The 24,184-nt window shown below is 33.7% G+C and overlaps 2 protein-coding genes across 2 annotated transcripts; one reads left to right on the top strand and one right to left on the bottom strand.

The window, feature by feature from the left end:
* Nucleotides 1-11,304: 11,304 nt before the first annotated feature.
* LOC133300965 (uncharacterized) lies at nt 11,305-14,027 on the top strand. The gene is made up of 2 exons (XM_061500551.1): nt 11,305-12,675; nt 12,876-14,027. The coding sequence occupies exons 1-2, from the start codon at nt 11,423-11,425 to the stop codon at nt 13,714-13,716; spliced, it is 2,094 nt and encodes a 697-aa protein (XP_061356535.1). The 5' UTR covers nt 11,305-11,422; the 3' UTR covers nt 13,717-14,027.
* A 2,221-nt stretch (nt 14,028-16,248) lies between these two features.
* Nucleotides 16,249-22,304, bottom strand: LOC133300958 (elongator complex protein 2; the record flags this gene model as incomplete). The annotated part of the gene is made up of 10 exons (XM_061500545.1): nt 16,249-16,854; nt 17,220-17,397; nt 17,693-17,913; nt 19,634-19,955; nt 20,258-20,929; nt 21,063-21,223; nt 21,319-21,472; nt 21,593-21,678; nt 21,871-21,958; nt 22,056-22,304. Coding segments are annotated over 10 exons (2,622 nt in total), but the record flags the coding sequence as incomplete, so codon positions are not given.
* Between the last annotated feature and the right edge of the window lie 1,880 nt (nt 22,305-24,184).

Raw genomic sequence — 24,184 nt, 5'->3', positions numbered from 1 at the left:
TCCTCAGACATTCAGTTGTGTTCGTTTGGGCTCTTGATTGATAATGTCATCATTCTTGAGACGTAATCTGTTCTATCCTGCGAGTCAATTGTTCAACAACCTTCGGCATCGATAGAGGGAACAAATTGTCTTAATGAGACAACATCTGTTGGGCTCAGATTCATCTACATAATGACATCTCTTTTGTATATCATGTGAGTTCGTTTCTTATTTTTATTGCACTTTACTTGCAGATTTAATTATAGTATCTTCATTGCACGAATTCAAATCTCTTGGTGATTATTCACTCACTGTCTTCGACAACACTCTTATGGATAAAACGAATCTTGGAAGATCTAGAAATTCGGTGTACGAAACCTATGAACTTATTTTGTGACAACAAAACTGCTATCCAAATTGATCAGAATCCATTACAACATGATCGCACCAAACATGTGGAAATATATCGTCACTTCAGCAGAGAGAAAAGGTTGACCAAAGAATCATACAATTTCCATTTATCAAGTTAGAAGACTAGTTAGATAAAATCCCCTAATTTTAGCAACAAGATTTCAGGGATTTGAATGTGATTAAGGGGGAGTTTTTGGAAGTAATTAACTTCCTTAATTTTAGGAGAAAAATTGGGTGATTTAGTTTCCCTTTTGTAGAGTTGATTAGTCTCAAAATCTGTATATATCTCAGTAATTGTTAATAGAGAATACATCAGAGAATTATTCAAAAAATAAATCCCCAAATGCTACACAATTTTAATGAAGTTTTGTAGAAGCTTAAGAAGTATCAAGCTCGGAAATAGTCATGCGTCTATATGCTTATGAAGTGTCCTAAGAAGAATGATGTTAGATAAACAAATTATTCAATGTTACTTGTAGGTATGATTTCACCTAGTGCAATGCATTTCTCATGTTATTGGAGAGGAGAAAAGTTTCTTACACATTCAAATTCATAGTGGGGTCAACACATAAAAAAGAAAGAAAACAAAAAAAATTATTACACATGAAACGAATTCTCACTAATATAAAAAAAATTCTTCTACAACATGAGAACTCTTTTTTCCTTTCACCTAATATCAAAATTGGCAGCTCATGGGCCAAAGGAAACAAAAATGTCCCAACAAGTTTGAAATGGCAGCCACAACGTTTGGGCATGGATAGCCTCCAAGAAAGAAAAAAGTCAGAAATTGAAGGGTTGGTGGTGTCCCTTCCTGCCTGCCACTTGTTTTAGATTGGCCTCTGCCAATATCTTTTCAGCTTAAAGCCAAGTTGATTTTGGTAGCTGTCTCTGTCTGACGGCATTTTTCTCTATCATGAATCATGTTTACTGTATAACAATTATCTTCTACTTGCCAATAGTTACTATCCGCCATTGGTGTTTACTTCATCATTCACTAATCAACTTGAAAGGTGTCCGATATTTAAAAAATAATAATTAACTGGTGAGTGTTTACATATTATTGTACGAGTTTAAAACTGTTAAATCTCTAAAAGTATTTTGTTGCCAAAACTAATGTAGTGCTTAAATGGATATTAGTCCCACACCACCAAAGGTCTTACCCCTAAAGAAAAAAAAATTCTAAATATGTATTTTTAAAACTAGTAAAAATCAAAACATATTTGAAAATTTGATTTTAATCGTATTAATTTAAAAAAAAAAAATCCAACTGGGCACAAATCACAGTTAACTGTTTAAGTTTTTGGCGAAATTTGAAGAAGCTAAGATTTCGCTGAATATATACCACGTTTCACCGAAATGGACTTGGGTTGGTATGAGAGGACCATCGGCCTCTAATGGAATATGAACATACACACTATTTTCTATTTAAGTAGGGATGTTTGTTAGGTGGATCTTTTTTGTGAATGTTAGAAAAATGGTAGATGGAATTTATAAATGATCATGTTTTGGTATGGAGTAAAAATGAAACATTGGAAATACCACTTTAATGATGGGAACATTTTTGTAGTGTAAAAATGAAACTTGGAAATACCATTTTAATGATGGTATTTTGATTTCTCCAACAAACTTAAATTTGTAGCAATTTTATACCAAAATTTTCTCAATAATATTTCGGCTAAACAAATAACTTTTTTTTAACTTTCCTAGAAAAATCGCTTTCCCACCTTTCGCACCATTTCTCCTGTAATTATATTTCTTGGTAAAAAAAAAATTTATCTTCTATCAAACGTCCTTTATCTACAGATTTTCTTCTATTATTCTCCTCTCTTTTTTCTCTCCCTTCTCTTTTACCTTCTAGGTCGATTCCATTTTCCCCTTCTTCTTTTTTGTCAAAAAATGCTTTCTTTACCTTCCTTTTATCTTCAAGTTATTTCTTTGCATTTTATGTTTATTATTTTACATAACATAACTTCACTTTCCTACACGCACATTAAAGAGGTGGGACCCACATGTTTTTCTTTCTCTTTCATCATTCCACTTTCTCTCTCTCCATTGTTGTGTGTGTTGGAAAACCTCTCTCTTTCCATTATTGTGTGTGTTTAAAAACCCACTTATATCATGTCAGATAACATTAATAAAATCTTATTTCTTCACCTTCAGAACTTCGTTCTCTGTTTGGTTCTATTATTGGGCTAATTTGAAGTTGTGAATATGGGTTATGATGAGGTAAGCCCAAAAGAGTTTTGGATTCAATCTTCGTGGGTTAGGTAGCTTATCAATTTTTATTGACTCGGACGCCATTGTGATCTGATTCTTCACAAACGATATAATTAAAGAATTACAGTTGACAATAATAGAGCCGAAAAGACAAACAAGACGAAAATAGGGGACAAGATCGAAAGGGTATCTGATTCTAGTCATTTTACTCGATTAAAAAATATGATGATGGATTGTGATTAATGAATATCTCTGACCTTGAAGTTCTGTTGAATTGCGTTTGCTTTATATTCCGAATGTGTTTGTCTTGATCTGCTTTTCTTATTCATTGGTTTTTCTACAATGATTTTGAACATATAGAACTTTTTCGTGTGTGCAAATTATGGGACTGTTAAACTGCCTTTGAACAAACATAGAGATCTTTCATTTGGGGAGGATTGGGGATTATGGTGGATTATTAACTAGAATATCCAAATCTTATGGGAAAAGGGTTTGCAAAAATTGAAGGCCCTGCTTTCCAAAATAATAAATAAAAAAGTGAAGGCCCTTCCATTGTGCCCCATGAATAAATCTTAAGAGTATCTGTTGCACTTAGATTCAATGTATCTCAATAATGAGAGCATTATACATCAAAGAAGAAAGAAAAAATTTAGCAGAAAAAAAGAGAACTTTGACTGACATGTAATGTTTCTATTGTTGAATGTACTAAATCTTTGATACAACACTAGCACCAAAAATTTATTCAATGTTCGTGCACATGATAGTATGATAGTATGTCTAGAAATGCTCAAGGATATTCAGCAAAACCATAAAAATCAACCAGTTTGTGAATATCTCGTTTCAATGAATTGAGAAATTCTTATTTCTTTTTTTGAGTAAGAACTTATGCCTTCGTTAAAACAATCATTACTATCTGATCCAATGGGTCATACAAATATAGATTCAAAGTCACTCTAATCGATGTTGTGTAAGCAGTGCCTTTTAACTTCGTGAGTTTAATAAGATACTACTAAGAAGGTTGATGTGAGTAAGAGAGATTCATTCTCCTATTAAGAAAGTGCTATTTTTATAATATTTTAACAAATAGTTGGCGACACCTCTTAAAACGAAACTGGGGTTCTCCCTAAGCTTAGAGTGGTTGTTCGTTAAAGAGAAGCCCAATCCACCTTACAACTTGATGGCTGTTCCTTAAAGAGCACACACTCCGTCATCCTCTGCTAGGGACGCCCTGCACTCTTTCCTTTGTGTTCTCACTCCCATTACTATTTCTTAACGAGCGAGAATATTATTAATATCAAAAAAATTTACTATTAATTCGCTACCTATCTAATTATTATTGGATCAATATTTTTTTTTTTTTCAAAAACTTTTTAACATTCTCTCTCTTTGATTTAATAGTGATTAGATAGGTAGTGAATTGTTAATAGAAAATTTTAGTAGTAAAAATATCCCTCCTCTTTTTTAATACCGTAATACCTATAGGATTTAAAGACAGGATATTTATACTATCAATTTTCTTACTATTATTCTAATTATTATTGAATTAGAGAAAAGTTTGAATCAAGAGAAAGAAAATAAATCCCTTTTGAATACAAAAATGATTAAAGTGATAGTAGAAAAAATTAGTAGTATAAATGTCCTACCTTTAATTTTTTTGTTCGATGCATTTATATTTCTAAGAATGATATTTTTTTAAATATTATGAATATGAATTTTATATTCAATTCAGTTAAAAAATTTAAAAAAATGGTGACAAATACATCCTGAAAATCTAGAACGTGAGTTGATTAACGGCAAGTTGGGGAACATGTTATTTTTAGAAAAATATTTATTTGTTTAAGTTTTTTAAAGTATTTTTGATTATTTTTTTCCAAAAAAATAAAACTAATACAAACACGATTATAAATGGGTTGTAGAGGAGATTAAATTTGGAGCTCCCGGCCCACAAGGGATTGGATAGATGGAGGAGAGATAATGAAAGAGATAGAAGGGAGAAGGGAGAAAAAAAAAAAAATCATATGTCACTCCCTTGATGAAAGGACCATTATGGATTAGGAGCATATTAAAAATTTCCGTTGTTATAGAGATGTTGATAAAGCCTTGTACTTCTTAAGTGCATAAGTTTAAATCCCTTCTTCTTTTTTTGGTAAACAGTTTAAATCCCTTCTTAATTAATGCTTTTTCAGTTTCAAAATTATTATTATTAGTTTAAAAGTTCTAATTTCTTTCAAATCATTTGTCAATTTAAAATGCAAAAAACTATTAATTACCTTTTTAATTTTTCTTATTTTTTGATATCTTCGCTAAATGAAATGATATAGTATTTTTTTATTTTGGTAGACGAAATGATATAATAGTAATAAAACGAGATGGTAATATAGTTGAACAAACTTGTATATTTTTTGAATTGAGAATATTTATTGACTTTTTAAACAACAATTATTTTAAAATTGAAAAAATATTTGTCATTTTAAATGACATAAAGTTATGTCATTTTAAAAGAGAGATAGACACAAAATAATATTTTTTTATTTAAAATTTAAATCAAAAAAATCACTCACTTTCTTCCCCATATTTTCATTCGATGTATTAATCTTTTTTCTAAAATGACATAACTCAAATAATATTCTTTAATGATTCACACAAAAATATAAAAACTTATCAAATATTTTAAATTTTAGAGAAATATAACTGCATTTTGGTAAAGGAAAAAGTATTTCTTCAGTCACCAGAGATAAAATTATCTTCAGTGAACTCAAAATGATATCATTTTGATGTTATAAGATTAAAAAATTATAATAATAAAGACTAATATAATCGTGTAATATATTAAAATTACAAAAATACCTTAATTTCTTTTCTAAAATTATATTATTTTGAATTTACTGAAGATAAATTATCTTCATTAATTGAAGAAATCATTTTATCCTTTTGCTAAATTACCTTTTTACTCCATTAATGCTCTTTCTTATTCAGTAAGTGAAGATACTAAAAGATAAAAAATTAAAATTAAAAAAATAATAATAATTCCTTACATTTTTTAAAAAAGTGACAAATAATTTCAAATAAACAAAAATTTATAAAGCGATAACTATTTGTCGTACGTGTCCTTTCAAGATATTGAATAAGTGTTGCAAGACCTTAAAATTAAAATTGTACGTGGACGCAAGCAGAATAGAGAAAGAGTCATCAACTCATCATACAGGCCACCTACTATATATAATTCATATAGGATTAGGATAGGTCCTATACAAAGTCTAAAAAAAATAGTAAAATAGTCATGACTCATGAAGGACCCACAGAAAGAGTTGAGACCCACGTTAGCCTCCATGTCATTGGAATGGAAATTTCCATACCAAGTTGGGCGAGTGGAGCCATTTCATCGTGCTTTTATATGAAAGCCTAGCGCTTGTCTTAGAGCAGCATTACTAGGGCGAATATTCAATTTTAGTAGGCTTTCGTAGCCCCAACACATCAAATTCCAAATTCAACTCATTTTGCTAGACTTCACTCAAATATATATTCATCAATATGATTTAAATCTTGACTCCAACCCTTTAATGATGCATCTTAACACGCCTCTGGTAAAGCCACACATTTCTTCTTTTTACGTTTGGTCACTAATATAGTATATTGTACTAGAATCAAGACTAAACTTGTCCGCAAATAGAGACATGATTTTCCATCTAGTTCCTCTTTAATCCAGAGTATGCTTTTACTATGCTTTTACCCTCGCCAAAGATGTGTACTTATTTTTCCTTTAATTATTTACTAGTATATTTATATATCACAATTTTTATTATACACAACCATGCACCTGAGTTCAAGATACTTCGAACCAAAAAACTTCAGAAATAAAAATGAAGGGAAAACACAAAGAAAACCTCTAAGAAAGGCAAATGAGGAACGAACAAAAAGGGGAGATATGAATAGAAAAACAAAACTGTTGGAGGTGCGCATAGTAAAAGAAAGAGGCATAAATGCCAATTTACCCCTAAAATAATGATTAGATAGATGAAGAAATGAGTGCATTAAATGCGCACAAAATACGAAGATGGCACACAAGACTGTTATAACACATTATGGCAGCTAGAGGATACCACATAAAAAGTTATCATCATTACTTGAGAAGCGTGAAATTCTTATCCCGAATTTACAATTAAAGGAATGCGAATTAATAGGGAAAAGACAAACTTGATTCGTTTAAAGTCAAAACATAAGAAATGATGTAATGACAAAGAATCGAGGTTAACAAAAAATACAACATAGATTATGGATTGATAATCTGTTTATCCTATAGTAATCCGGGTTAGGGGAAACTTATGATCAAAAGGAATTTTATTAATCATAACTCTGATTGAAAGAAATATAATATGAATTATTTTTCTGATAAGATTGAACATTCAATTTATCCGGATTTGAAATATGTGAATTATTTCTTGGAATTAATATGATACAATAAACCCGGGTAATTCTCAAAGAAAATCCGAGTCATTTTCAAGATTTTGAATTTATAAACATCTCGGCAGCCCGGAATGTCGATTGTCTGCCTCGGGGGTAATTGTTATAGACTCATATACGAGCCTCATTTAGTATATTGCTCAATAAGGGGCAATCAAAATAAGAATCTAATATGATTAAAGAATAATATTAATTAAATATATTAATCATAATACGACAACATCGAACATGCGTTTGGACTATTAGAAGAGGCACAAAAGGTCCATAATTCTAACACCTACATGTGAACCCTATAAATAAAAGGTAAAATCTACAAGTATGATTCAGTGTCTCTCTCTTATTATTATGTTGTCACGGTGCATACAACACCCCATTCGCGAAAGCTATTTTTTCTATTACTTCTGTACAGTGATATGCTATACTCAAAGATATTTCATTCATATATATCTTATAGAAAGCACCTAGATCTAAAAGAATCTCACTAGTGCACTGAATTAGACATTTCTGTCTTAAGGAAATATTCGAATCCTAACTATCCAGCCTAGAATACATTTAATTTTTAATCTTTTGATAAAAAAGGGAGTTAGTTTATTAAAAACTAAAAACAGAAAGAAAGAATCTATTAATCAGGTTAAAATTATATTTTTAGCACATGGAGTAACATCATTGTCATTAAAATGTGAAATGAATAGATTAAAGTTAGAGAAGAATTTTTGACGTGGCGCCATGAACATTGAACAGGATGTTGATTCGACCAAGGAAAGTATGGGAATATTAAAAGATATAATAGACTACTCTATTTAGAGGAATAATTATTTAATGGAACTAAAAAATTCTCCTAATAAAAAGTTATTCTATAATTTCACGAGGATTTTTTTTAAATGTTTTTGATTTGCTCTAATATTAAAATTAATAAATCCTTTTATCACTCCAAACTTTTAGCATGTCAAAAAACAAAACAGGAAAAATTAAACTTAAAAAGAAATAAAGGTTTAATGTTTCTTATATTATAGAAGATAAACTTATCTTTTATATACATATAAAAGTGTATGAAGTTCATATTTTATTATTCTCTCCCTTTTTCTCATATAAGTTCATTTAAATTCTATTTATTTCTTATAACATGAGAATATTGAACCCAAAAAATAATTGGAATGGGATAAAAGAGATCCGTACATATAGTTTTGCTTAGATACTTTCCGAGTGGAATAAGATTAAAAACAAAATACTTATTTTGGAACACGATGGAATAATAAAAGGGCTTTATTTCTCTTATGTAATATGAGAGAAATTATCTTATGTTGTGATATAAATAAAGTGGGACCCATCAATTTAAAAAAAAAGGAAAAAGAAGAAAAAGAAAAGCACATCTTTTTTATGTAAATGTAATCTGAAAGATGAATCTCATATAATATAAGATTATAATCTTACGTAAGTTTTTACAGTTTTTTCTTTTTTTCCTGATTACGATATTCTATTTTACTGATTTAAAATCTGCAGAAATATTTCTGCAGAGTTGTACTTTTGTACGCTACAAACATAATTTTTTTTATATTTTTTAGGATCTGGATCCTGAATCTTAATTAATTTTTTTGAAAAAAATGAATGAACCCAATTTGCTGTGTCTACAAAATTATCTCCCACTGCTACAAATCCGAGGACCCTTTAATACAAAAAGCTGATTCGCCAATCAATTGAACCCTAGTGGATTTAATATTTTTTTTTTAAAGGAAGTAGATCCTCTAATTTTAAAATGTTATTTTTATCTATATTTATTTTTAAATATTACGTACGTGGGAGCTAATTAAAATTTATCAAAATCAATAAAGAGAAATAACATAAAATTCTGACATTAATAAATATATTATATTTTTTTTAAGAAGATTATACTTACAACCTATTTTTTTTTTTAATTTTTACGCCAACCGGGCTGATAGTTTATTTATAAAAAAAGTTATGCCCATGTTAAATACTTAAATGAATAAATATATAAAAGAATCTGACCCTTGTTTGATACTAAAAGAATCTGACCTGAAGCTTACCAGAAAAAAAAAAAGAAAAAAGAATCTGACCATTGTAACTATAGTTTTACTACAATCAGTGGAAAACAATTGTTAAACTGTATGATTATATTTTTTTAGTTATTTTTGTTTATGCACTTACATTATTAATTTTATTTAAATTTAAATTTAACTGGAGTATTTAAAATCATATTTGACTACTCGCAAAAAAAAAAATCATATTTGACAGCTTAGGGTAAGTTAAAAAACAACGTGGAGTTAATTTTTGGAATAAGTCAAGCTCATGGTTAAACAATAGGTCAAAAATTAATGTTTGATGTTTGATGTTTATTCTTTTAGAAGATATAAAATTATTGTACAAAAAAAATATAAAATTATATTATTTTAAGTGAGAAAAATAAATACATAATAAGAATTATTGAGAAAAAAGTGAGATTTTTTATTTAAATTTTAAATAAAAAATATTAGTTTTAATTAAAATGATCATTATTCAAAAGAATAAATATTTTTTCGTTAATATTACTATAATTTTTTTTATTTTGTATTTTGTTTTTTTAAGGAGGCACTTGATGTGTGTCCCCTTACGTCGCAAGCATCCCCAATCCTCGTCATACGTCAGGTGAAAACGTTACAGTGGCAGTTGTCAGTTGTCACTTTACAGCGCTGCAACTTATGGGCGCCGTTTAACCCACTTCCTTCACTTCGCCCACGCGCCTCATTTCCAACGCTAAAGAGTAAACAACGATGATGCGCGTGGAATCTTTTTTATTGCAATTAAGGGTAACCGTGTTACTCGTCTTACTGATCCTAATACTTTTGTATCTTGTGCTGTTCCGTATCGGATGCTATCCGTTTACGTTAAAACGGGATTACGCTGTTACGTTGCGTCAGCGTAATGTTTTATAACTTTTAGGCACCACCACCCGCAGTTGCGGCTAAACACCATGTTTGCCTAATTATGATTGGAGTCGTTAAGGTCTAATGTTCCAAAAAAATGCTAAAACTATCTAATTTGTGCTACTGATTGTGTTCACTTTGAATCTTAGAGTGATAAAAGAAAGAGCTTAATGAGGTATTAAAGTTATTAATGATTACATAATTCTCTTAACAAAAACATTCATAAATTTTGGTAAAGGTAATTGTTTTGAATGGTTTACCGTTTGTCCGAGGGACAAAAAGAACCAAGCTCAATTGGGTCCAACCAGTAAACTAGCTGTCAAACTCAAACCCTGACCCTCTCACTCTCTCACATCACACTGTTTCGAGTTTGCTCCCTTTCCCACAGTATTCAATCCCAATTCCACTTTTTAAAAAAACGCACAAATAAATAAAAAGGTAAGTTATACTCATAATTTTTTTTTTTTACAACTTCTTACAACTATATCTTAATATTATTGATTTCTGTCAATCAACAATTTTGATTTTCGTAAATTAAACTCATTAATTAATTATTAATTCACAATAAATGATAACCGTTGATTGACGGAAATCAACGGTATTAAGATATGGTTGTAAGAGGTTGTAAAAAAAAGATTGTAACTATAACTTTTCTCATAAATAAATAATAATACTATAACTTTTCTCATAAATAAATAATAATATTAATAACAAAAAATTTATCTATACCGTATTATCTCTAAGAGAAATTTAAAATCTTAATTATGAATTATCTAGGATATATGTGATTTATCCACACACAAAAAATTAGAAAAAAAACTAGGATTTAATATTTCTAGAGAAATAATTGGAGATAAAGCTATTTATAGTGAGCTTAAAACGATATTGTTTTAGGATTGAAAGATTAAAAATTATAGAGATAAGATATTGTTACTACCAATTAGTGTTACTATCAATATTACTACTAATTTATTTCACCGTTATATTGATTATGTTGATGTAACGGTTATATTTATTTTTTTAAAAATAACAATATCTATCTTTTTTTATTTTCATATATTTTTATGGGATAGAATATTGTTACTATTATATCTTAACCGTTGATTTTTATCAATCAACGATTATCATTTTAACAAATCAAACTCATTATTTAATTATTAATTCATAATAAATGATAAACGTCGATAGACAAAGAATAGCGGTTAAGATATAGATAATGATATTAATAGTAACATTATTTGATAGTAATAATATTCTATCCCAAATAAAAATAAATAAAAAACTAAGTAAAGGATCCTGCGTGAAGTTAGCATAAGAGCAGAAAGTAGAGAGTGTAGGTTCCTCTTTTGTGTTCCTCTCTTTTGCGCTGCGAAGGAGGAGGCAGCGGCAGCAAACAAAAACACCGAAACCTCCTTCTAATCTTCCAAACCATCGTCATGGAGGCTCAATCTCCAACGCCATCCACTGCTCCGCCCTTATCCTCGGTGGCTCCGCCGCCACCCCACCTCAACTACCCAGACTCTTTGGATTCGTCCCCTCGCTCCCGGAACACGGACTCGTGGGACGAGCCCTACCCGCCGGCGTCCACGAAGCTCCGCCTGATGTGCAGCTACGGCGGTCACATCGTCCCCCGTCCACACGACAAGTCCCTCTGTTACGTCGGCGGCGACACCCGCATCGTGGTGGTGGAACGCAACACCTCACTCTCGGACCTATCCACGCGCCTCTCGAAGACGTTCCTGAACGGAAGAGGGTTCAGTCTCAAGTACCAGCTTCCCAGTGAAGACCTCGATTCCCTCATCTCCGTCACCACCGACGAGGACCTTGATAACATGATCGAGGAGTACGATCGAACAACCGCCGCGAATTCCGCCGTGAAACCCTCACGAATTCGCCTCTTCCTCTTCCCTAACAAACCCGATTCCACTCACTCCATTCCCCCAGAAATTCTTGATACCTCTGCTAAGTCCGAAGACTGGTTCCTCAACGCCCTAAACGGCGCCGGATTGCTCAACCGGGGCTTCTCCGAATCTGCCTCCGTCAATTGTCTTCTGGGTCTCGATGACGTTGACGTTGCAGGGAACAACCTCGAACCCGGTTCCAGAGAGGTTGTTGAGGCTGCTTCTCAGCCTGGATCTTTTGGGAATTGTAAGAATTTGAAGCAGGATGTTCACTCTGTTCCTGATTCCCCTATGCTTGAGACCACTTCATCTTTTGGGTCTACTTCGTCGTCGCCGTCGCTGGCCAATTTGCCGCCGATTCGGGTTCATGTGGAGGATGGTGGTGGTGGTGGTGGGGTTAGGGTGCAGGATCAAAAGGTATTGGGGATTGAGGAACAGTTTGCTCAGATGGGTGTTGGTGTTGGACAGAAGCAGGATGAGGGTTTTGTTTTGCTGTCTTCTCCGCCGCCGCCTCCGGTTCCCACCACCCTTTCCGCTGCGGCGGTGGGTGTGCCGATCGGCTCTGCGGTGGTTGGTGGTGAATACCAGAACCGTATTATCTCAGATGATGAAAGATCGGATCATGGGGTGCCTGTGGGATATAGAAAACCACCAACTCCTCAGCCACAGACAGTGCCACAGCCACCGGCACAGCCACAGCCACAAACACACACACAGTCACATGCACCTCAATTTCAACAGAAGTCAACTGGCGCCGTTGATTTGCCTTCCCCTGATTCTGTTTCAAGGTATTCTCAGTTTCCTTTACCTTTCTTAATTCTTTCTCTCTCTCTCTCTCTCTATCTGGTTTTGGTTGGAACTTGTTTCTAAAATTTACATTGGATCATTCATTTAATTTGTATCATATTATTTGGTTTGATTATAAGTCTGGGGGTTCTGGTTTTGTGGTTTCTGAATTAGGTTCTTGTTACTTGTTTTGATCCTGCAGTGATAGTAGCCTTACAAATGCAATGTCACGTCCTAAAACTGTGATCTATCAAGACCAATTTCAGATTCAATCTGGAACAACAAGGGTTCCTAGTAATCCTGTGGATCCCAAACTTAATGTGTCTGATCAACACAGTCGGATCCAGATGCAGCAACATTTACAGGACCCTGGATATTTATTGCAGCAGCAATTCGATCAGCAACACCAACAGCCTCAACAACAACAGCAGCAGCAGCAGCAGTTTATACATGGCGCACACTTCATTCACCCTAACTCTGCAATGCCTGCATACTATCATCCTGTATATCCTTCCCAGCAACAGCATCACCAGGTTTACTATGTGCCTGCAAGACAAGCCCAAGCTTACAACTTATCTATGCAGCAGGCTAACATGGGTGAATCTGCCACAAACATTCCTTCTAGCAGGCCCCAAAATCCGCCAAATCCTGCCTCATTGGTTCCACCATCTGCAGCTTACAACCCCATTAGAAATGCTCCCCATCCTAAAACTGAAATGACAGCAGCTGCTTACAGAACTGCAACTGCAGGAAACCCTCAGTTAGTTCAAGTTCCTTCAAGTCAGCATCAGCAACAATATGTCACTTACTCCCAGATCCACCATCCATCCCAGTCCATGGCCCCTAATTCTGCTGCCCCTGCTAATTATGCGTATGATTATGCGGATCCTTCTCATGCTCAAATATACTACTCCCAGCCTCTGGCGCCCACAATGCCTTCACAGTACCAGACCATGACTGCTGCTGCTGTGGTGCTGCCGGAAGTTTCTGCTCAGCATCCCTCCGATGGTATGAAGCAGCAGATAAGAACCTCACAGCAATAATAAACTAGTCCTACAGAAAAAGAAAAAGAAAAACAATTTTGAAGAAATGGGTTTGGTTTCCCTTTAAGTTTTACATGTTAGTTCCTGTCGTCATGTTTGGTACTTGTTTGTGGTACGTGTTTGTGATAGAAAATAAGAAACTGTGATCATCTTGTACTCTTTGTTGTATGTCATATTTTATAGGAAAGGAAATTGTTCCAAGGTTATACTGTAAAAGTTCAAGTCTGAAACATTGTATTGTGAAGTTCAAATATCAATTCCTGAAATGATTGTCATATAAATTATGAGGAGTCGTTTCTTATTCTAGTCTACGTGATTCATGTTTCATGATAAACTATTGCTGTTGACATGTGCAATGCATGTAGCCATTTGGAGTCTTGGACTAGGAGTTTGTCCTTGGTCCCTTATACGACCGAAGCCGTGAAGGACCTTAAGTTTTCTCTTGTATGTAGTCATGAATAATTAACACATTTATCTGGTGGCCTTTGCATTCCTCTTGTTCGTTTCCTATGGGAAAAACATATTTTTGCTGATTGACTACGTTTTGCCGCGCATGACCGCATAAAAATGTCCTTGCCAAGTTTGAGTTTGATTCCCCTTGATGAAAGCTACGCCTTGAATTATTTTTAACACGCCAACTTTTAAATGCATAATAATCAAAATAATAATAATAATAAAAAATCTTCCCTTTTTGTTTCACGATAATCAAATGAATCCTTTATATGATCTTTTCAAGCTGCCGAGTATGACTTTAACTCATGGTCAATCTACGCTGCTTTTGTAACTATCTTCGCTTAATGGCATACTCCATATTATGCAAGAAATTACGGTAGATATAATTCTTTTACATTGCTAAGACAACTTATGGATCGGAATTCAAACGATATGTGATGCTTACGAGAGCTAATAGAAAATAGGCTGGTACTTGACCAAGACACAAATGTACGATACCTATGTTAAGCAAGAGTTGATTGATGGGAAATTTTAACGTTTAGTGAACTTTAAGACTAATATAAATCGTAAATAACAGTGTGCACGTTACATATTGGTTTTACTGAATTTCATGTGACCTTAGTTGCAAAGTACATTAGATTCGATGTTTTGTTGTATTAAAGTATGCATAAAGTACTAGTTAGTGGTCAATTTAAGAAAAACTGACGAGATTTAAAAGTTAGGAGTTAGGCGTGAGTAGTCCTGAGCTGCTTGTATGCTTGGAAGAAGTACAATTTGGTTACGCTCAAATCAAATAAAAGTAATATATGATTCAAAACAAACAAAAGTTTACTTAAATCTCAATATTATCCAGCTACACGTTTCCACGATGAAGCCGCTGCCTACACACTAATGTTGTCATCCCTGACTTGAATTCTGGGACAATTAGTTGATGCTGACTCTGCTTCAAACAACTTGTTGCATCATTCTATGTCATTGCGTTCATTATTAACATTATCATTGATAAATATGATGGGGCTGCCAATTGTCAAAGGGTTTATGGTCCCTACCTGTTCAATGTCAATTGTCAACGGAGTTCAGGGTCCATCACCTCCATAAGCTGATTTTTGCTTAGAAGAATGCACCTGATACAATGTACATAATTGGTACATTATTGCTGACCGAGGGAGCCTTGCTCCAAAGTAGGAACTTGGGCTGCTCATGGAAACCCATATGAGTAAAGCATGGAAGAAAGGTGTGTATGTGCACCCCACCAAATTTAATGCGATATTTCAACGGGTATTATATTACCCTTTGCTTCTAAGAAGCAAGAACTAAATTCCATAATGATGGAAAGGAATCAACGAGGAGTCATTAGCTCAACATTTGATTCTCTGCCTCCGAAGATTTCATGAATGGGTGAACTGTACACACTCAAAGTTGAGGAGCGCACCATGTAAAGGGCTACCCACCAAGGGTCCCACTTAAGAGGATCATAAAGTCCCACACTAAAGGATAGATTAGAGTTGTCCACTTGAAAGATTGAACAATATTTGTGTCGTAAACTCGTAATGAACACACCATGTTGAACTATTCTCACTGAGATGTATACAGCATTTGCCTATATACCGAATTGGGAAGGATGAACAAACTAAATTTATTAATCCATAACAACCGTGTAATATTATTAGAGATACAAGATTAAAGATTGCAGCTCTACAATTTCTATTCATTTTTTAGTAATATACCCTATTCTCCCATTAAAAAAAAAAACAAGATATTTCACCTAGCTTTATTACAATCAATCAAAGAACATATCAATTAGGCTTCAATGAACAACTTTTAATAAATGCAGCCTGACAAGCATATGTTACGTTTTGCTTATCCATACGGAGAAACAACATTTTCGGCCAAAGTTCACTCTTGTGCGTTTTTTATTACAAACTTTTCACCCTCTCAGCACGATGGAAAGTTTATTTCTCGAGAGACAATGACCAGAAAGTGATCAACTGATGACCGGTGTTAGAGAACTTTTCCAATGATATTAATTTTTATTTTTTTAATATTAAAATGCCCCCCACCTTTAAAACACCATAAGCAGCTCTCCTTATTAACTAAGAAGACTTTACTAATCAAATTTTCTTAGCCATAGCTATAAGGATAAAAAAAATTCATTCTATAGATATGCCAAAAGAGAAAGGGAAAAATGATCTAATTACTCAACATTTACGTTAAACACTCTTACACAATTGTCAGCTCCACACGAAGCAAGTTGCATACTGCTGTGATCTTCCCCATTTTTCTTCCATGCCAGACGGTTTACTGTAGAGGCATGGCATATAAAAGAATCTATACGCACAACAAGAGCAGCAGCCAAACCTGGTGCTGCAATGCTCCCATCATCTGCTCTGTTATAAGACAGATTCCACAGTTCTATTTGGCCATTTTCCATTCCAACAGCTAGAAGTCCATTATTTCTCTGATCATGGAGACCAACCCAAGATAATGCTGTTACACTACTCATAAATTGCGGTAAAGTCATAAGCTGCCTGACTGATGATTCCCTCTCCACACCCCAGATTTTGACCATCTTATCCCGCGAACCTGTTGCAAATTCATGACCATGTGGATTCCAAGAACATGACCAGATAATCCGCTTGTGTCCCTCCTGCCTCACAAGAAGACTATAACTAATTTCACCAGTGCCTACAAACCATAATTGAGTGATTAGGATTTCTGATGACTTGCAGTAATTATTATTAAGAGACATGCAGCTATTGCGGTGCTAAAGGAGTCAAATATATATTTTAATATTTAACTTCTAAATTATTTTTATTCTTATTCAGCAATTATATTGCTGAAGAGAGATGCCAACCAGTTAATCTTGCAGCTCTAACGGTTTGCTCAGTTTCTTAACACTAGTGGGCTGCAGGTTACAGACTTGGTCACTCATCCAAGCTCAAGAAATGTTAACCAAGGAAAATCACCAAAATAATAACAACAATAATAATAATGCAGAAAAGATGCAAATGCATATGCCTGCAATCTATAAACGATGATTATTAGTCCACCTGTTCTTCTAATTCTAAAAACGGAGAACTGACGATCCCTTGAGACAGTCAAAAGAAAGTTGTCATCATGTGAGAATTCCATCTGTGTTACAGTTAAGCTGTGGGATTGCAAGCGACCAACTGCTTTCCATGAACCCACCTTCCAAAGCCATACCTCTGCCACAGCTGCAGATTGGGCCTGCAATGCATAAAGCATTAATACAATAATTACCAAATAACATAGCAATATCAGCGATAAAGCTGACAAGTGAGCAAAGGTATAAACTGACTACCAGAACAATCTAAGCCAACTTGGTTGAAGTAAATGCATATTCAATGACGTGGAAAAATGCATTCGAATGAAGAAATAACATAATTAGCAGCATCCTATTCCTCAAGTAACGAGGTTTGCAAGCAAAGAGAATTTTCCATATAAGTAGCACTAAATCTTCTGTCTAATTATACAGGTGCAGAGTTAGACTAACACCACATACCTTACATGAAGAAGCAACAAGCTCACCATCATGGTCACAGCATAAAGAAAATAGTTCATTTCCATGACCATAGAGTTTGTGTGATTCAGGCCAGAGTGTATGCCAAGCCAGTTGATCTTCAATTGGAGGTTCCGTGAATACGGTTGGAACTGCATCAGGAATAGTTTCAAAGGTGTCCAGACCATCATCAACCCCACTTCTCTTAGGGGCCTCGTGTACAGCTGCAATATAGAATAATCCTCAATTATAAATTTTCAAAAGACTGATCCACCAAAACAAATTATATTAGAATGAAAAGTTATATCTTAACATTGGAAAATGAATCAAGGGATTTAAGGGCCTGTTTGATTGTGTTCTGCTTTTTTTGTTCTTAAAATTGTTTGTAGAGTAGTCAATGAAATAAATGTTTTATGTGTTTTTTTTGTTTCAAAATTTAAAAGTCAAAACACAAAACAGAAACAACAAAAATATGTTCTCTAAATTTGATACTAAAAACTAAAAAATAGTTATAATTTTTAGAACTATTTTTACAAAACAAGCATTATCAAAACATTTTTTTTTTTTTTGAAAACTAAAAATTTGTTTTTGAAACCAGAATTCAAACAAGCCCAAGTATCCCATTCTATGATATAAGCCAGCTCTTGGGTAGACCCATATCCTCCACAGCAGAGACAGACAACCAAGTACTAAAGAAAATGTTATATGTCCTAACTCCTAAAACATAAATTCAAGGGATGGTTATAACATAATTTTACACCAAATATGCCAGTTGAATTTCTGAATAACCAGTATCACAGTCAGCTTATCTTGATAGCTGCTCCAGTAAAAATGTATCTTTATTTCTAATACGTGAGAAATCAGGGTGTTTACTTGTCTTGAGACAAGTAACCAGAGTGTTGATTAATTCATGCAAGAAACCAATGAACAACACAGTCATAAAATGATCTAAAGCTCACATTTCTAAGTTGAAGGTCCACCCTCAAAAGGTGAGGCAGTAGAATGACCATAGGACTGGATGCAAGTTCACATCAGTGAAACAAAATTAAAATCTAAAGGTGCATCTTTCCAAGAGCTTGTATATTATATAGAATGAACAGAATCATACGAGTTGATTGTGTTATTATCAATTTATATACATAATACTCATTACAAGCAGTAATTACTAAGATATGATATGTCCAAATATGTCAATCATAGAACTTGAGTTTAAAACTGATCCATATACACGAAAGAATTGCATTTTAGTATATACATCCAAGTAAATACTGAATGACTAAGCTAAGTTAACCAATTGGGCAAAATTTACCCAATTATCCAGACAAATAAACTACATGGAATTAGGGAATGGATGCTCTCAATATCTCATTTTAACATGATCACATAAAGTGAAGAGATCTCAGTCATCCATAATTTTAACGACAAATCAATAGTCAACATCACATTAGCGCTGCACAGAATCTTTAGCCTTAACAACAAATCCATAATTGTTGATTATTGCGATCATAAAACAGAAAAAGAGAAAAAGGTCATTTTAATTGCTAATGTGATGTTGACTGTTGATTTGTCAAAAAAAAATTATAGATGGTTGAAATCTTCTCGTACGGCGCCGTCATGTTAAAAATGAGATATGAGAGTATCCATTCCTGGAATTATAAATTAACTTAGTTGTGCGCAAATTTTACCCAACTATCTAGATAAACAAACCACCTGGATTATAAACTAATTCTTTAATTAATTGCATTCTTTTTTAGCCTCAACCAGTGGCTCTATCTTTTAAAGTCTTCCTTTCCATATCGATCAACTACGACCAGATGCCATTAATATCAAAGTTAACACCAGCAGATAACCATGAGAAAGAGAACCAACAATTGACAATATTATCTCAGGATCTGACTAATATGTATACCCTCATCAATATCAACTTTCAATAAAATAACTGACCTTGAGCATAAATAGGTTTCTGCGATAGTCCAAGAGCTGACATATTTGCACCCAAAATCTGAACGTCTCTCAAGACATCATCAGAAGAACAAGACTTCTGCAAATTGGCATTATTTAATGTTTTCAAAAATGACAACGGGGCTTCAAACACTCTGGCAACTTTCTCTTCAGCTCCACTAACAAAACGATGATTCCCCTTACCATGAATGACTGCCATGCAATTTATATCATGACCATGGACCTGAGGGCGAGCTATTTCATACCAAAATTCGCCATCTTGGAGAGAAGCCTCAACTTTCCATGGGGCATATATTCTAGTTGTCTGAAATTTCACATGGCAACATCAATTTTCAGAGCCCAAACAAATTCAAGAAAATATTCAGAGTTATTATTTGAAAGGCCAGCAGTGGAAACTAAAACAATTACACAAACGGCTTGAATTTCATTATTTTTCTCTTCAAAAAAGAAAAATTCATATAGCCAATGTTCTTACACTAAGACAACAAAGCGCAAACCATTTTTTAAATTATAAAATGCATTATCATATAAGATCACAAGAGATAAATTAAAAGACACAATTGATCAATAGAGAAGCTTTTGTGAACATAATGTATTTTTAAATACCTGGTCATGACTGACGGACATAATGTAATCACCAGATCTAGCCCAGGCAATATCAGTCACCGATGCAAAATGACCAGAGGGAACCTTTTGTGGCAGCCAGTTATCATCACCAACATTTTTCCAAAGATGGAAAGATCCACCATATCCATGTGCTAAAATTGAATCTCCATTTGGACTCCAGTGACCACCATAAAACCCCAGAGCACAATGGCTTAGTTCCCCAACAGTGACGACATTCATCCAGACACCAGAAGTCTTTTCAGGTTGCCAGATCATCATTGTCTTGTCCATAGATGCAGATAAGATGCTTTGAGGTTGATAATAGGCATCCCCTTCTATGGATCCAGCCAAAGGGGGTTGCCACATCACTGAATATACCCAATCCTCATGTCCAATTAAAAGAGATTCTAACGATATCTGGAAAGAGGACGAACCAGCTACAAGTACAGGACCTTCTATATAGGATGATAAGCTTATTTCTTCCTTCCTGTGTATGCAATGTCCATTGGACATAGAGCTGCGTAATGCCATCTTCCAAATTCTTATGCCTTTATCCTGGGATGAACTCACCAGGAAAATATTGTTTACTTCCCCATTGATGCTTACAGGTAATGAGAAGTCCAAACTCCGGATCCAATCTGTATGACCTTTTAGCTCGCATGCATGTACAAGCTGAGTTCATATGTAAAAGAAAAGTAACAAATACTTAACACAAATGCCCAAAAAGAAAAAAAGAAGAAAAAGAAAAAACTATAAGAAACTGAAAGTTCATGTTAATAATCTATAATTATGAGGATGAAGTTACATTTCCTGTCCTTCCACCACAATAAAGGTGAATCTTGTTATCCAATCCTCCCATTGCAAGGACAATTTGCCCACTACCTCCAGGCAATTCCGCCAATGATAGGGCTACCATAGATTTAGAACCAACAGAAAAAGAATCCAGGCATGATAATTTACAGTCACCTAAATTGATGAAGAAAAATCAGTTGATGTAGATAATGGAAATACAAGCATGACAGTAAACAGGGTCATTATCATCATTGAGAATTAGGTCTTACCTCTGCCTTTCAGTGGAAATACAAGTTCCCATGTACATACAGTGCCATCTGAAGAAGTACATGCAAATATTGCTTCAGTTTGAGAAACCAAAATTCCATCAATGCATGTAACCCCTTTCTTGTGTGATTGTGGTAGTTGTAACACTTGCCTCCACTGCAAACAGATCAAAGAGAAATATGCGAGAAACAGTGAATAAAAGATTCCAATTGACAAGTGTCTCTCATAATTTATTCTTACAAAATTAAGTGAAAAAAAAAAAGGAACACACTGTACCTTCCCATCAATAAGGGACAGTTCCCACAGAATAATAGCACCATCTGCATCTCCAGATAGCAAATAATGATGCTCCAACTGTTTTGCTGCATATAAAAGGGGAGGGAGGGTGGATATTAATCATTAATAACATTTTTAACGTTGTAACAAGATTCTATTCATTTAACAAGGACCTGTTTGATTGTTATGCCAAATAGTCCAATCCAAATACAACTTCACAGTGGTAAAAATATTAACTTGTAGGCTTCAAAACCATCAGAAATTGAAAAAGAGGTTACCTTTAAATAAAAACTTGCTACTTGGGATCCAGTGGGTGCAATTCACAACTCCCTTGTGACCCGGAAGAGTAGTCAAAATTTGAGCACTCTGCGAAAACCAAAACAGAAGGGAAAAAAGGAAAAATTTAAGATGAAGTATAAGTGAAAAAGAGTAACTAGGGAAGCTGAAGACAGTGAAAATGAACCTTGGGGCAGAAAATAGCAACGGCGTTGTGAGCACCAAAAGAGACCAAACCAGAAGCACCCCAAGAAACATTGTTCACTATTCTGTTGCATCCTGCTCCAATAAACACTCTCTTCACTTCAACACCACCACCGTTCATTATCACATGCAGCAAAAGTTCCGATAGAGAGAAGGCGGCGAAAGCTTTTGGTTTGGGATTCTCAGGCGAGAAAGAACGTCGCGGCGATGATTCGAAAGAAGAAAGAGAATTGGGTCAGTCATCGGGCTTCTGAGCCCACAAACGTATGGGCCTGCATTATATTGTAATCTCTTATGGGCTATTCGCTGAAAAATAAAGGCCCTATTAAAAAGTTCGAGATAGTGTATTCAAAAAAATCACTAAAAATATTGTAAAATTGAAAACAAAGAAATGCTGATAGAATAATACTAAAAAAAAAAAAAAAAACAGAGAGAACCATGGAATCAGTAGCCATATATGACTCTTTTTATTTTATCAAAATATTGAACATCAGTTCATGAAAGATGCTAGAAATACATTAAGCGCGATGCTGATTCATTTTTTCAAAAGTAAAAACAATTCTATAGTTTGCTTTGTAAAGTTGTTACGCAAAGTATATGAAAACAATAACATAATATCTGTTCAGAGAAAATTCATAATAAACATGTCTTACTGTAGACATTTAACATTGAATATGTGTAAATTTATGTGGAGCATCTTATAAATACATTTACATTTACATAATACTTCAATACATGATAAGTATTTAAATGAATTATTCACTTTAAAATTCGAATGCCAAGCAAATTTAAATATTGTTAAAAGTAACATTATTTAAAATTGTCAACTCACATATTAAATTTAGAATAAATGTTGTAATTCTGAAAGCTCTGCTAATGGAATATTATAGACCAATTCTCATTCTGTATACATATATGGTACAAGGGTGGTGATTACTGATTATACAATTTGAAAACGAGGAACCACCGTACTTATAGAAACTTTATCCTGAGAAATTTTTTATAGACTTTTATAGCATATTTGTTTAGATAAGTGTTGTAAGGATAGACTTTTTATTTCACATAATTTTTCAAGATTTATCCAACCACATCTCATTTGGCATATGTTTTTTTCCACAAACATAATTCAAATTTATCACAATAGTTGCACAAGAGCATTTAAACTCATAAGCTCTTGAGTTCTTTCTGAACCAACACCATGATTTGCAGCACGTGTTATCGACTTCTTGACCTAGTTTTTCCACGGTTAACCTCTGAGCCAACGATTTTTTTAGCAACAAGATCAGTACTTTAGGGCTTTCCATAAGAAAAATATTGTTATTCGTTGTTGCATGTTTGCGTTGATGGAGAGGAAACCACTATCACTATTTGTTATTGTTGGATAGTTGAAAAATAAGAAAGGGAATTAAATAATATCATTCACATAGATAAAATGTGTCAATCAATGACATGTGCTGCAGCTCAATGTGTTGGTTCGGAAGAACTTAAGAGCTTCTGGATTTAAACGCTTTTATGATTGTGGTACCATTGTTACAAATTTGAACTATGTTTGTGGGAGATAAAATATGTCAAATCAGTTGTTATTGCATAACAGATCATCATCACAAATTGTATTATGATCATAGACTTCAAAGTCAGGAATGCTAATTTGCATCTCGATAGCTTGAAAAGTGGACTGATTTTCAGGTCGTACTTCCCAATTCTGTCCCTGGTTTAGAATCCCCAAGGGATTGACGTCCTCTTCTTCGTCATCTAAAAATCATCTGATTTGGATACTCGAATCAAAAGTTACGGCCTTCCAAAATTTTATGGTAACAGACTGCCTACGTGGTGCTGACATGGCATCAGTGCCGTCAGGATATGTGACGGCACTAGTCACGTCAGTACTAATGACATGTTTGATTGCATTAGTTTAAAAATATTATCCAATCGGTTTTAAATGTAAAATATTAATTATAAATTCATTTAAATGTAAAATAAAGTAATTCAAAATTAAGTGTTGTTCTCGATTAATATGACCTAAAAATTGTTTGCATCATCTTTTTTTTAAAGCTAGAAGCTAATTATAAGTTAAAGTTAAAAAAAAATTAATAAAATTTAAAAGTATTTGGT

Source organism: Gastrolobium bilobum, unplaced genomic scaffold (assembly GCF_033153095.1).
Source record: "Gastrolobium bilobum isolate Gb01-03AN ecotype WA unplaced genomic scaffold, APGP_CSIRO_Gbil_v1 utg52110, whole genome shotgun sequence".
Lineage (NCBI taxonomy): Eukaryota > Viridiplantae > Streptophyta > Magnoliopsida > Fabales > Fabaceae > Gastrolobium > Gastrolobium bilobum.
Note: the sequence above shows the minus strand (reverse complement) of the source record. Positions and strands in the feature narration are given on the sequence as shown.